This window comes from Antechinus flavipes, chromosome 3 (assembly GCF_016432865.1).
Source record: "Antechinus flavipes isolate AdamAnt ecotype Samford, QLD, Australia chromosome 3, AdamAnt_v2, whole genome shotgun sequence".
Taxonomy (NCBI): domain Eukaryota; kingdom Metazoa; phylum Chordata; class Mammalia; order Dasyuromorphia; family Dasyuridae; genus Antechinus; species Antechinus flavipes.
In genome coordinates, this window is record NC_067400.1 from 572,417,368 (window position 1) to 572,432,829 (window position 15,462).

Below are 15,462 nucleotides of genomic sequence, written 5' to 3' on the forward strand. Positions count from 1 at the left end.
ATCAGTAAGGGCAAGAAAGATAAGACTGAATGTGTATCAGGCATTTACGTTCTTGAAACTGAAAAAGCCTGGTGTACACAAGCCGTTATAAGAAAGTGGGTTGATTTAATGCTGCCACTTGTTATGCGAGGTAACCAAAGAGGTCTGATAATCTGGGATTCAGCCAGCACTCACCGCGCTAAAGAAATGAAGAACTTCCTTGCAGAGAGAAGAATAGATCAAGTAATGATTCCTGCAGGAATGAATGCCTATCTCCAGACTCTTGATATTGCAATAAACACGCAATTCAAGGACCATTTCTGCATGGAAGTCAATGACTACTGAAAATAGAATGGAAAGAAATCAGCGTGGAAACTTTGTGAAGCCCTGTCTGCAAGAAGTCGTGACTTGGGTGAAGAAGTCATGGGATAAAATTACCGACAGCTGTGTCGCCAAGGCACGACGAGCAGGTTACCTGGACAAGACATGTTCATTTAAAGAGAGTTATATTGCTGGACATGACAGACTGGGTCCACTTCTTCTGAAGGAAATAGAGGCGCAAGACATCCAGGACGGAATTCAGGGTATGGACACTTGTGACGATGTTGTTGAAGAAGATGACATGATCATTATTGAATAAAGGTACTTTTTTTTGTTCACATTTACCTGTTTATTAAAATTGCTGTCAATGTTCATTAAAATAAGCCCTCCCCTGAAAATAAGCCCTCTGGTGTTTTTCTGTCCAAAAAAATTAATAAGACAGTGTCTTCTTATTGGGGAAACACGGTATATAAAGAAACACAAGAACCTACCTTCTAGTTGAGGAAACCAGACATATAAAGCTATTACTGAGAATTAGATTTTGAAGGTAGAGGAGAACTTAGGTGAATGGAGAGGAAAAAGGAAGGCATGAATTTCAATAGACTTAGGATGGTAAATGTCATCCACTTCCAGAGGGAGAACTATGGAGACTGAATGTGGATTGAAAGTATTTTCAACTTTTTTGTTTTATTTTTCCCTTTCTCTTGTTTCTTTTCCCCTTTTGATCTGATTTCACTTGCACATGATATATATGGAAATATGTTTAAAAGGACTGTACATATTAAACTTATCTTCCACTGCATGCTGTCTTGGGAAAGGGGGTAGTGAGACAGAGAAAAATTTGGAACACAAAGTTTTACAAAAATGAATGTTAAAGAAAATAAAGCAGGAAAACATGCGAGAAAGGAAGGATAACATGAACATGTACATAAAGTGGTATGACCACAGTAGGTTGAGAAACAAGGATAAGACTAATCTATCTAAAGAGGCAGGGTCCTGCAGGGAAGGAGAAGTGAAGAATGTTGGAAAGTAGGAAGAGAATAAGACACGTGTTCTCAGACATGGTCATTGTCTTGATTTCGCCTGCTTCATTATACATATTTGTTATAAGGGAGGTTTTCTTTTGGTGAGGATGTGGATTAAAAGCTAGTGATAGAAATGAAATAAAATCAGCAATAAACATTTTTTGAAATGTACAGAAGAAAGAAAGAAATATGGATGGGGACACAGTATTACTTTGTTAAATAAATATCTCTATATAGATATATTTAAAAATTATATGGAATAGAAATGTATGGTTTCTTAAAAAACCTTCTACCCTATCTTTGGCATTTTCAGATGTTTGCTAATGACTAAGTTTACATTAAAAAATATCTTTTTAAGAAAAAGAAAGTATAATTAGAGGTCTAGAGCTGGAAGGGACCCTAGAAACCAAATGGACCAATCTCATTTTAAAAATAATCTGAGGGTCAGGGAGGCTAAGTTGCCCAAAATTATGCCACCGAGGGTAAACATCAGAGTCAGGATTTAAATCCAGGTCCTTAGACTCATAAGCCCCTGCTCTTTACATGCTTCTTAAGTAAAGAGCAAGCATTTATATATTCTTCTGTAGATAACTAAGAAATTTTTTTCTATCATTGTCAAGACTTTTAGTTGCCAAGGATTGGATAGCATCTGGTCAGACATATTAGATAATGCAATGATAACCACAGTGGATTTGGAATCAAAGAGCCTGGATTTGAACACAGACTCTGCTGATTCCTACTTATGTAGTAGCCTTTAGCAACCTCTCTAGGCCTGAGTTTATCATTTGTAAAATGAGGGGGTTGGCCTTCAGGGTCTCCTAAGATCTCTTTTAGCTCTAATTCGAGGATCCTAGGATCTTGACTGGTGTCAACTTAGGTCAAGGTGTCTAAATTTATTGTCTATCCTCCACAATGGGCACTCTGATACCACTGCCTTGTGATCTCATGATTCCTCTGTATCTATGTCTGGTCTCAATATAAGCTTCTTGAACTCCTTGAAGGCCTGGTATAAATATCTGACTATTGACTTACATCATCCAAACCTGCACAGAGTCAGCTGTGAAATGGGTTGGCCTGATAATGCTTAGGTCCATGACAAAAGCTGTGAGAATGGCAGCAAATACTCATTTATTTACTTCCTGAGGATAGGATAGACTAGTGACTTTTTTTTTTTTTTTTTTTTTTAGCTAACAGAATTTACTATGTATTTGCAAAACTTTTGGAGTCTTGGCTGGATAAAGGGGAAATGTACTAAAGAACATTCTAAGATTCCTTCAAGCCTAGAAAGTCAGTGAATATCCAAGTTAAGTAAGTACACCCCATCCTTCTGGTGTGGAAATGGAAGCAGCTTTGGTGAGGCTGGAAAGGAGACGACATCATAGTTGCATTGCTCAAAAGCAAAATCACCCACTCTGAGAAGATGACCAGTCTGTCAGCTTCAGCTGAGAATCAAGTCATCATTCTTCCTACTCCTTTATATTCCTTCCCACTTGCAGACAAGGCACAGAATTTTACCTCCCGGCCGATAAGCTTCACCCACACTTTGTCACCGACATCCACTATCTCCGAGGGCTTGTCCACTCGACAGGATGACATGTGGGTTCGATGGACCAGGCCTTGAAACAAAAAAAGGGAAACATTTAACATATGCCTGGTAGTCAAGGGGGATCACTAGTCAAGGGGGAAATCACAAAGGAAAAACAATGTGATCTTATACATGTGCTATCCATGACCACAGAGGAATCCAGAGAAAAGTACTAGGCCCCAAAGCCAAACACTCACAGGAAAAGAATTTTTTAAAATTAATATTATTTGTTTTCACATCACCGATATTTCCCAATGCACCCCTGTTTTCTTCCCCAAAAGCCACTTTTTATAATAAAGAAAAAACCCCAACATTTCAGCAAAATTAACCAACATATTGATTAAGTGTGATATTATATGCAGAATTCTAGCGTCCCATAATTTTGAAAATAAGTTGAGGGAGGTATTTTCTTATGTCTTTTCTTTGTGACTGATTTGATTATTGTAGTTTCACCTCATTCAGTTTTGATAATTCTGCTTTAGTTCTTTAAAAAAAATTTTTTTTTTTTGGTTACATTTTGAGTTCTAAATTGGCTGTCTCCCTCCCCAGCCCAAAGAATAACACCATTTTAATCACACACACGTAAAACATATTATATGTACCTCTACTTCTCTGAAAGTAAATAGTATCTTCTTTCATAAGTCCTTTGTAGTTGATTTGAATATTTATAATACTGAGAATAGCCTAGTTAAAACTAAATTAAAATTTTTTTGTTATATTTTAAGCTCCAAACTGTCACTTTAGTTCTTTCCATTCACATTATTATTGTTTTGTACACTGTGTCCTTGGTTCTGCTTACTTCACTTTGCATCAGTTCTTTGTTCTTTCTACATCTTTGTATCAGTATCTCTTTCCAGTACTCATCAGTTTCATTGCTTCTTACAGAACAGTAATATTTGACTACAGCCCTGCCCTACCATCTTTCTAACTAGTTCCCAGTAAATGAGCAACTACTTTATTTCCAGCAGAGAATCCTTAAGAAACTGCTCTATTTAAGCTTTTGACACTTAATCTTGTTTATACACCTGAGGAGCAGGCCTAGCTCACTCACAGGTGTAATAAACCCATATTGGTACAAGGTGTCCTACTTGAGTACCTATTAAAATGCATTCAGACAACTTGAAGAAATTCTTGCCATTTTTCAATCCAGACACAAAACAATTTGCTACACTGATATAAAGGATCACCTGACTGTGCTAATACTCTGTTAAGGTTAATTTACTTTACAACTTCCATCAGTAATGGAATAGAAAGAGAATGAATCTAAAATGTTAATCCACAGTTCCAGGCAGAAAGCTGTCCAAATGAGAGTCCACCCTTATCTATTGTTGTTTAGTCATTTTTTCAGTCATGTCCAACTCCTTGTGAGCTAATTTGAGGTTTCTTGGTAAAAATCTTCTCCAAGACTTAAATGAATTGATGCTAAGTGAAATGAGCAGGACCAGGAGATCATTATTTACTTCAATAACAATACTCTATGATGATCAATTCTGATGGACGTGGTCCACTTCAACAATGAGATGAACCAAATTAGTTCCAATAGAGCAGTAATGAACTGAATCAGCTATATCCAGGGAAAGAACTCTGGGACATGACTATGAACTACTACATAGAATTCCCTATCCCCCTGTTTTTGTCTGCCTACATTTTTGATTTCCTTCACAGGCTAATTGTACACTACTTCAAAGTCTGACTCTTTTTATACAGCAAAATAACTGTTTGGACATGTATACATGTATTGTATTTAACTTATACTTTAACATATTTAATATTTATTGGTCAATCTGCCATCTGGGGAAAGGGGTGAGGGAAAGGAGGGAAAAAGTTGGAACAAAAGGATTTGCAACTGTCAATGCTGAAAAATTACCTATGCATATATCTTGTAAATAAAAAGCTATAATAAAAAAATTAAAATTAAAAAAATCTTCTCCAGCTCATTTTACAGATGAGAAAACTAAAGCAAAAAGGGTTAAGCAACTTGCCCAAGATCACACAGCTAGTAAGTACCAGAGGCCAGATTTGAACTCAGGAAGATGGGCTTTCCTAACTCCAGGATCAGCACCCTGTGCACCATGGCATCATGTAGCTGTTAACTCTTATCTTTAGGGCTCTCAATTATCAGAGAAGTTGCCACTAACTGAATGCAGTATTGCTGGAGCTCTCCCACTGGAGAAATATAGCTACTTTTATCTCAGTATCTCCACTCCAACATCCATTAAGGAAGAAACTATTTGAAGTCTGGAGTTCTATCTCTTTGAGATCTGGCAACTCTAGAGTGGAAAAAAAAAAGGGTCATATTACCCAACAATACAAAAATAAATTGATGGGATAGAAACAATGCTGGAAAGATGACTTCGTTTGAGCTTTCCCAAAGGATTAGCTAAAGAGTGATTTCTTAGTCCAGTCCTATGAACATGGTACTTAGTTTCTTTGTCTATAAAGGGAATCACAACAAAGTGAGGAAGTAATTACTCGGTGACAAAATAAATCAGTGGCAGACCAAAGGATTAGGATTCATTGAGTTTCTAGTTAATTGCTCATCTCTTAAGATCCAGCTGTCCTGTCCTACAGAGATTCACCCCTAGGCAAGCAGATTTGGATGAATGAAAAAAGCACCTTGCCTCAAATCTATGCTGTAAATTAGCTCCCTAGAAGCTGGCTCTTCTCTAAAAAATTCTATCCTCTCCCAACTGAACCAACGTGTATCAGGAACAGTTCCTCCAATGATTCCTCTACATATCAGGGCAAGGCAAGTAAGGATGCAAGGGACAACAGTGGCAGGTGGATTAAAAGAATAGTTTGTCTTCAAATTTAAGAAAGCTTTGGACTAAAGTTTCAGCTCATTCGATTGTAGTAGGGGGAAAAACCCTGAGAAAATTAATTCTCGCTCACTGATTCCCTACCTTAGGAAAGCTACTGGGAAATGGATTCTGGACAGAGTTGACACATTCTGCTTAGAAGCCCTCAAATTCAAGTGTAAGCAACATCATTCAATCAATTAAAAGGAAAGAACAAATTTTGTAGGGGAAGAGCCCTGTGGAATCATCACAGCTATATTCATTTCAAGTCAGCTCTTGTGCTGCAGAACCTGTCTGATGGAGAGGCCTCATGGCAAAGCACCAAGTATAAATGGGTCAAGAGCTTGGGTTTTACTGCTAATTCAAATCCTGACATTTGTAGAGAAGTCTGCTGTTTTCAAAGTGCATTCCTGCCCCACATCTTGACTGAGTCTTTACCATCCTGAGAGATAAATAGGAAGAGACAATGCGGCCATGTGTTAAAGAGCACCATGGAGGGAGAGGGGAGTCCTGAACTTCCAATCATGACTTTGCCACATTCACTAACACAGTGAATGATGTGTCCTACTTTAGCTTAGATCAGTTTTGGGGTATCATAACAATAGCTCACATTTATATAATGCTTTGAAAAGTGATTTACTAACAATCCAGAGACAAAAGTAGTACAAGTATTAGTGTCCTCATTTCACAAAGAATCAAGCAATTAATCAACAAGAATCGAATCAGGAATGACAATGTACCTGATACTTTGCTAAATGAAGAGAAGTTAAGAGGGGCAAGATGTCTGAGTAAATGAGGCAGGCCAACCTCACTCACTAACACAACTACACCAATGAAGATAAGGGAAGAGCACCAGACCAAGTGGTAACAAGCACTCTAAGGAGAAAAAACTGTGAGGGGAAGCTCAGGGATACAGCCAGAGGCCTGCTGGCATTGGGTCCAGGGCCCAGCCAAGGCCCTTCAGCCAAGAAGATCTGCTGGAGACTTAGGCAGGAAGTATGGACAAAGGAAGAGCCTAAAACTGGGCTGCTCTGGCCCAGTACCCAGGCTGGGGAGCTTTCCATTCCACAGCAAGAGCAGGGGGTGATAACTGTATAGTTGTTCAGTTTTCATCTTGGAGAAGACCAATGACATTACAGATGATGTGTTGACTTGCTTGAGATTTTTATTTAATGAAACAGACTTGCACAAAGTCATCAGTCTCATTGTTTTACTGCAAGTCCAGTGACAAGACAAAAGTCAAGATGATCGGTGATGGCTCAGAGAATGACCTTGATGTGTTTGATGTCTGACCAAGTTCTAATCATTCTGTAGTGTCTGCTTTAGCCATCTTCAAGGAACAAAATGTTCTCATCTGCTCTTTCTGCCAGGCAAAGTCTGCACAATCCTGGGGTAGCCATCCCCCTAACTCACTGATGAGTTTGAGATCAGCCGTCAGCCGAGATGGTTTACCAGGGACTGGTTGCTGGGCACACTGCAGCTTCTTGGAGCCACAGGTGAGAGTTAAATGTCAGGTGGACACAGAGATGGATAAGCAGCTCCGAAAAGTGCTCAGCAAACCCTGAGAGGTGCTAGTCCTCCCTGAACACTCATACATTTTGTATACTAGCTGTCCACTAGGACAGGGAAGAAGGACCAAGGGCAAGATGGCATTCTGTACCTCTGATCCACGTAGCCTTCAGTGCACTGATAGGGCTTGTCTTTTCAAGTTATGACCAGGGACGAGTCTATAGTTGAGTTACCTAGACCACTAACTGGCATTGGGAGGCTACAAAGTTCGGTCCAAGAAGCCAATAATCAGACTAAGTCTTTGAATAGCCTTCTTAGAAGGCTGAAAGACTGGTGAGCTGCCCTTGAGATCCTTGAAGAACAAAGCATCAATACCCATATGAAACAGCAGCAGGACCCAAAATAATATAGCTCAGACCCAAATAGAGCTCCACCATTCTTTCCAGAATGGCAGAAAATCCATACCTTACAAAGCCTCAATTTAGGATGGAAAGCTGGAAAAAGAATAAATAGAAGACACAAAAAATAAAGAAATATTATGGATTCAGGAATGCCCAAGATACAAATTCAGGAGGAAAGAATAAATCTACAAAGTCTTTAAGAAAAGTCTTAAACAAAAACACAACTTGGCTACATGGAATTCCCTGAAGAAATGAAGCAAGGGTTTACAATTATCATAGAAAGGGAAAAATTTAAGAGGATAGGATGAATGTGAATGGGATGTTTATAAGCAAAATAGAAGAGAATAACAAAACAAAGAAAGTAGAATTCCAAATTATGCTATTTACAAGGAACACACATAAAACATAAAGATTCACAAAGAGATAAAAATAAAGAACTTGAACAAAATCTGTTAAGCCTTAGCTGCCCTCAAAAAAGCAGGATTACAATCATAAGTTCAGACAAAGCCATAGTAACACAGATAATTGATAAAGATAAACAGGGTAACTGTTTGTAGTGGCTAGAAACTGGAAAATGAATGGATGCCCATCAATTGGAGAATGGCTGGGTAAATTGTGGTATATGAATGTTATGGAATATTATTGCTCTGTAAGAAATGACCAGCAGGATGAATACAGAGAGGCTTGGAGAGACCTACATGGACTGATGCTAAGTGAGATGAGCAGAACCAGGAGATCTTATATATTTCGACAACGATATTGTATGAGGATGTATTCTGATGGAAGTGGATTTCTATGACAAAGAGACCTAACTGAGTTTCAATGAATAAATGATGGACAGAAACAGCTACACCCAAAGAAGGAACACTGGGAAATGAATGTGAACTATTTGCATTTTTGATTTTCTTCCCGAGTTATTTTTACCTTCTGAATCCAATTCTCCCTGTGCAACAGGAGAACTGTTCGGTTCTGCAAATATGTATTGTAGCTAGGATATACTGCAACATATTTAACATATATAGGACTGCTTGCCATATATGGCAAGGGATAATGCTGTAAAAAATTACCCTGGCATGGATTCTGTCAATACAAAGTTATTATTAAATAAAATTAAATTAAAATTTAAACAAACAACAAAAAAAGATAAACAGGGTAAGTATAATATGCTTAAAAGCATCTTTAGCAATGAATTAATATGGATATTATACATATACATGTATGTGTGTGTGGGGATAAAGCCTCCCCCTCAAATACCCCAAATGGCAAAGCATTAAAAAATACTTCAAAGAAAAGTCAACTGAGTTTTAGAGAGATAGACAATAAAACTATAGTTGTTGGGGCACTCAATGTATATCTTTTTAAACCTATTTAGCAAAAAGATACATAAGGAACTGAAGATTTGAGTTGAATTTTAAGAAATTAGATCTGATAACTCTCTGGTGAAGATAATAAAGTATGCATATTTTTCAGTAATGCAAGGTGCCTTTACAAAAACTGACCATGTATAGGACACAACAACCACACAAATGAATGCAAAAAAAGCAGGAATATTAGATATGTTTTACTTATTGCATCACGATATAAATAATCAATAATGGGCCTTTGAGGAAAGCAAGAAAAATTAATTGAGGAGATGAGGGGAGTGGTGCACAGCTAGATGGCGTAATGGATAACCAGTCCTGGAGTCAGAAGGATCTAAGCTCAAATTCCGGCTCAGACACATAACATTTCCTAGCTGTATGATCCTAGGCAAGTCATTTAACTCCAATTGTCTAGCTAGGGAAAAAAAAAATTGGGGGGACAAAATAACTTAATCCTAAAGAACTGGTAGATAAAAGAATAAATCTTAGAAATAAGAGACAATTTCATAAAGGAAAAAAAAAGACAACAATGACTCAAAACAACAAAATTTTGTAGATGCAACCAAAGCAGTCCAAAAGGAAAAATGTCTATCTCTAATGACTTTTATCAAGAAAAGAAAGAAAGAATAATTTAATAAATTATGCATGAAATTAAAAAAAAAACCTATGGAAAAGTTAAATGTTTTGCCCAGTCAAAAGACTAGTAAGTAGTAACATTAGGGCTCAAACTGTCATAAAAAACAAATGAAGTTGAGGATGTGCAATGCCTGACTAGTAGAGTGTGACTGTTATTCTTGATGCCGGTGCCCAGGTTGCCCCGTCTGGGATGCCCTCCTTCATCTTTGAAGCCTCTTAGCATCCCAATTTCCTCCAAAGTTCATATCCCACCCCCTTGTCCAACAAAATTTTTCCTGATCTCCAGACAGCTCTTCATCTCCTTGACCTTGATTTTGTAATTATTTTGAATATACTCATATGTGCACACTGTTCTCCCAACAGTCCTGTAAGCTCCTTGAGAATAAGAACAACTCAACTTTTGTGTTTGTAGGGGCAGTTCCTAGCACATAGTAGGTATATAATAAGTGCTAGTTGATAATGATTTTATTTCTAAATGTGAGATAATTATCTCCAATCCATATTCCAAAGTAAGATGACAATATTCCAGTTGGTACTCAGAAAGGAGCCTGCCATTCTGAGAGGGCCAAAATTATTACATTTTTTTTGAGACTTGTCACGGCTTGAATGTTCTAAGATATCCATCCATGACAACCAGAGGCCTTTGTGATGTTTATCAGCTGTCAGAAAATTCACTGCCACAACTAAGGTAGAATGGGATAAAAGGTAGTGGGGTGAATTTCTCATTTCAGAAACATACCTTGCTTTTTGCAGCCTGGAATTTTAATAAAGGCTCCATATTCTGTCACTGTAACAACCTGAAAAAAAAAAAAAAAAAAACATGTCCAAAATTTAAAACTCATTATCTTTCTCCAACTCTTCCCCATTTCTGAACTCACCTCTAATTATAATTATATAATTATAATTATCAAGGACACCATTATCCCCAGGCACTCAGGCTTGCAATCTAGGTGCCATCTTTAAACTCCTCACTCTGTCCCAAGCGTTTTACTCAATCTGTTGTCAAGTCCTCTCTCCTTTGACACTACCATCTCTCTGGGACAGGTCCTCATCACCTCAAGCCCAGACTATTGCAATAACCTGCTGGTGGGTCTGCCTGCCTCAAGTCTCTCCTCATTCCAGTCCATTCTCCATTCAGTTGTCAAATTAATCTTCCTAAACTGTAAATCTGATGTCATTCCCTTATTCAATCATCCAATGGCTTCCCATCTTTCTAATATAAAACCTTGTGTTTGGATCAGATATAAAACCCTCTGCTTGGCATTCAAAGTCCTTCACTACCTGGTCCTTTCCAGGCTTATTATGCCTTACTACTTAATCACCATGTATTCTATGATTCACTGATACTGGCTTCCTTACTATTCCTAGCAAGGACACTGTTTCCCCACTCCATGTATTGTCAATGGCTATTTTCCATGAATGGAAAGCTCTCTCATCTCATCTCTGCCTCCTCATTTCCTTCAAATCCCATTTAAAAGCCCATCTTCTTTAAGAAATCTTTCCTTCAATGAAGCAATGGATGCCAGAGTGCTCTATAATCATAAAACACTACAGAAAACATGCTATGATGCTTCAAGAACCTGATTCCATCAAAGTACTCCTTCCACCAAGACAGATATTTTTTTTTTTTAAATAACTTTTTATTGATAGAACTCATGCCAGGGTAATTTTTTACAGCATTATCCCTTGTATTCACTTCTGTTCTGATTTTTCCCCTCTCTCCCTCCATACCCTCCCCCAGATGGCAAGATGTGGGTCAATGAATAGGTTAAAGTATATCCTGGATACAATATATGCGTGCAGAACCGAACAGTTGTCTTGTTGCACAGGGAGAATTGAATTCAGAAGGTATAAATAATCCGGGAAGAAAAACAAAAATGCAAGCAGTTTATATTCATCTCCTAATGTTCTTTCTTTGGGTGTAGCTGCTTCTGCCCATCTTTGATCAATTGAGACTGAATTAGCTCTTTTTATCGAAGAGATCCACTTCCATCAGAATACATCCTCAAACAGTATCATTGTTGAGGTATATAATGATCTCCTGGTTCTGCTCATTTCACTTAGCTTCAGTTCATGTAAGTCTTGCCAGTCCTCTCTGTATTCATCCTGCTGGTCATTCCTTACAGAACAATAATATTCCATAACATTCATATACCACAATTTACTCAATCATTCTCCAATTGATGGGCATCCATTCATTTTCCAGCTTCTAGCCACTACAAACAGGGCTGCCACAAACATTTTGGCACATACAGGTCCCCTTCCCTTCTTTAGTTTCTCTTTGGGGTATAAGCCCAGTAGAGACACTACTGGATCAAAGGGTATGCACAGTTTGATAACTTTTTGAGCATAGTTCCAAATTGCTCTCCAGAATGGCTGGATGTGTTCACAATTCCACCAACAATGTATCAGTGTCCTGTTTTCCCACATCCCCTCCAACATTCCGCATTATCTTTCTCTGTCATTCTAGCCAATCTGATAGGTGTGTAGTGGTATCTCAGAATTGTCTTAATTTGCATTTCTCTGATTAATAATGATTTGGAGCATATTTTCATACGTCTATAGATAGTTCCAATTTCTTTGTCTGAGAATTGTCTGTTCATATCCTTGGTCAATTCTCTATATATTTTAGAAATGAGGCCTTTATCAGAACCTTTGACTGTAAAAATGTTTTCCCAGTTTATTGTTTCCCTTCTAATCTTGTCTGCATTTGTTTTGTTTGTACAAAACCTTTTCAATTTGATATAATCAAAATTTTCTATTTTGTGGTCAATAGTGATCTCTAGTTCTTCTTTGGTCATAAATTCCTCCCTCTTCCACAGGTCTGAGAGGTAAACTATCCTATGCTCTTCCAAATTATTTATAATCTCATTCTTTTTGCGTAGGTCATGAACCCATTTTGACCTTATCTTGGTGTACGGTGTTAAGTGTGGGTCAATGCCTAGTTTCTGCCATACTAATTTCCAATTTTCCCAGCAATTTTTGTCAAATAGTGCATTCTTATCCCAGAAACTGGGATCTTTGGGTTTGTCAAACACTATATTATTAAAGTTATTGGCTATTTAGTCCCTTGAACCTAACCTATTCCATTGATCAACTAGTCTATTTCTTAGCCAATACCAGATGGTTTTAGTAACTGCTGCTTTATAATATAATTTTAGATCTGGTATAGATAGGCCACCTTCATTTGATTTTTTTTTTTCATTAATTCCCTTGAAATTCTTGACCTTTTGTTTTTCCATATGAACTTTGTTGTTATTTTTTCTAGTTCATCAAAGTAGTTTTTTGGGGGTCTGATTGGTATCAAGACAGATCTTTACACACAGTCTTTACAACTTAGATGATGGTGTTCGTGAGTTGCCCTGGCCAAAAATGTGATCACCCTGCAGTCAAACTGGTGATGAACTTTCTAACAGTTAGACCAGGCCTTAAGTCAAAGAGACAAAATCTATTTCTGGAACCATATTCAAAGTCTTTCCAGCTTAGTACCCATACCAGAGATTATGCTCTTCAAGCTTAGTCTTCAAGAACCTTTCTGCACCATGAAGAGGTATGTGATTATTATTATTATTAAATAAGAGTAAAATATGTAATTTAAAAAACTTGCCACTTGTAGGGATTATTCCTCAGTAACAGCCTTGCTCTTCTTATGTAGATGCCCACAAAATAACAGATTATGAAAGCTGGCAGAGTTCTGGGACCAGGAACTGAGAAACATTCAATTAAAAATAAAACAAAAAAACTCACAAGACAAATGCCTATCAAACGAGTGAATGAATGAACTTTATACTTTACAAAGTTTCCCATCAATATTTTTATTTGCTCACAAACAAGGAATTAGGATGAAACTTAATTTTGTAGTTAAATCAATCAGTAATCATTTATGAAATGCAAACTATGTGTCAGGCACTGGGAATACAAAGACAAAAATGAAGGAGCCTCTCCCCTCAAGAAGCTTACATTTTGTGGCAAAGATAACATTTAAATGTATACAAAATATTTCCTAAATAACTGCAAGAATTTTTTGGGTGCAAAGTGACAGAAGGTAGTAATATCTAGGAGATCCTGTAGAATTTTGAGGGGAACAAGGGAGTCAGCCTTTGAGGAAGAAAAGAAGAAGAATGTGCGTCAACAACAGGCAAAGGTATGAAGATGGAAAATGGAATAGTCCGTCAAGGATCAGAATGGAGGCCAGGGGAAGACATAGTAGCACAGAGATGCCATGTGATTTGTCTATGGTCACAAAATCAACTGGCCTGACCCCAGATCCTGACTACTCACTTGGAGTTTCTCCCATCCCCAGTGTATTAATCTTAATTCTAACACAGCTAAAATGGCACATTGTTAAGATTGATGGATTTAGATTCAGAAGCCCAAGATTCAAATTGCACTCATCACTTTCAGGTTTTTAGACCTTAGTTTCTTCACATATATAACAAGGTTGGACAAGATAGCCTGAAAGATGTTTTCCACTTCTCAATCCAAAATCCCACAGTGAAAATTTTCATTCTTCTCATTTTCTAGTGGATCTATATTGATCAAGAATACTTGGGCAATGTTAGAACTCAGAATTTTAAGCTCCCAGACCTAGGTTTTATTCAGGAGCTCTGAACATACTTCCAATGAAAAAGAAATTCATATCATACAGTATGATTGGGCAGTTATTACTTTTGTCAAGTGTTGGGGTTTCACCAGTGTGAGAAAGCCTTCTAGACAAAATTGGAACTGCAACTACCTAGAATGTTTCCGAGAGAACAAACAGAAAAAATCTCTCCTCTGAGCACTTTTCTGCCTGATAGCGCCAGCCAAAGCTTGGATTCTGCTGCTGTGGCTTTCAAAAATCCAAGAGTTCCCTCCATGCAACTACAAAGCATCAGAGGATGTTAGAGGAGATGCTACTGTTATAGGATTTTTTTCCCCCAAACTAAGTGCCTGAGACAAAGACAACACTTTGCCATTTTATTGCAAGAATGCCAAACATTCTCGGGAGGTCAAACAAAACCCTTTCCTTAAAAAAAAAAAAAAAAAAAAAAAAATTTTAAAAAGAGAGGAATTTTCAATACACAAAACAGGACAGGAAAAAGGATTATATATGAAACACAAATCTCTATGAGCAGATAACTTTTAAAAAAAGCATATAATAATTCGACATTTTACTTCCATATCTTTTGGCCATTTATCTAATGGTGCTGTTATTCGCATATGTTTGAATCAGGTCTCTATATATCTTAGCTAACAGGCCTCTGCCAGAGAAAGTTGATACAAAGATTTTTTTTTTCTCAGCTGTTTCTCTTTTAACTTAACTGCCTTGATTTTGTTGGTACAAAAACTTTCCAATTGTATGTAATGAAAACAGTCCATTTTATCTTCTATGATCTTCTCTATCCCTTGGCTTGTCATGAAATCTTTCTCTAGCCATAACTGAGAAGGGTTTTTTGTCCTTGATCTTCTAATTCATTTATGATTGACCTTTTATATAATGAGGTCATGTAACCATTTGGATTGTTACAGTCTGTGGTATGAGACCTTATTCTACATCTAATTTCTCACAGGCTGCTTTCCAGTTTTTCTAGCAGTTTTATTGGATTTATTAGCTTCGTTATGTTATGTACCTAATCTGTCCCACTGATCAACTTTTCTATTTTTTAACTACCATCAAATGGTTACCTTGAAGCATAGTTTTAGATCTGGTATTGGTAGGCCCTCTTACTTTCTACTTTGTTTTTATTACTTACCTTGAGAATCTGGACATTTTGTTCTTCCAGATGAATATTACTTTTTCTAACTCTCTAAAGCAATCTCTTGGTAGTTTGGTTTGGCACTAAATTACTAAATTAATTTAGGTAG

General features: G+C 37.3%; 1 protein-coding gene across 2 annotated transcripts in view; it reads right to left on the reverse strand.

The window, feature by feature from the left end:
* Nucleotides 1–15,462, reverse strand: part of ZCCHC17 (zinc finger CCHC-type containing 17) — a 58,720-nt gene that overhangs the window by 16,482 nt on the left and 26,776 nt on the right. Inside the window, exons 3-4 of one of the 2 annotated variants that reach the window (XM_051987975.1) lie at nt 10,355–10,412; nt 2,841–2,941 (exon numbers count right to left, since the gene is read on the reverse strand). In XM_051987975.1, the coding sequence (XP_051843935.1) occupies nt 2,841–2,941; nt 10,355–10,412 (159 nt within the window). Of the gene's footprint in view, nt 1–174; nt 313–2,840; nt 2,942–10,354; nt 10,413–15,462 lie in introns of those variants that run through there. The other variant, XM_051987976.1, reaches the window with a different exon arrangement.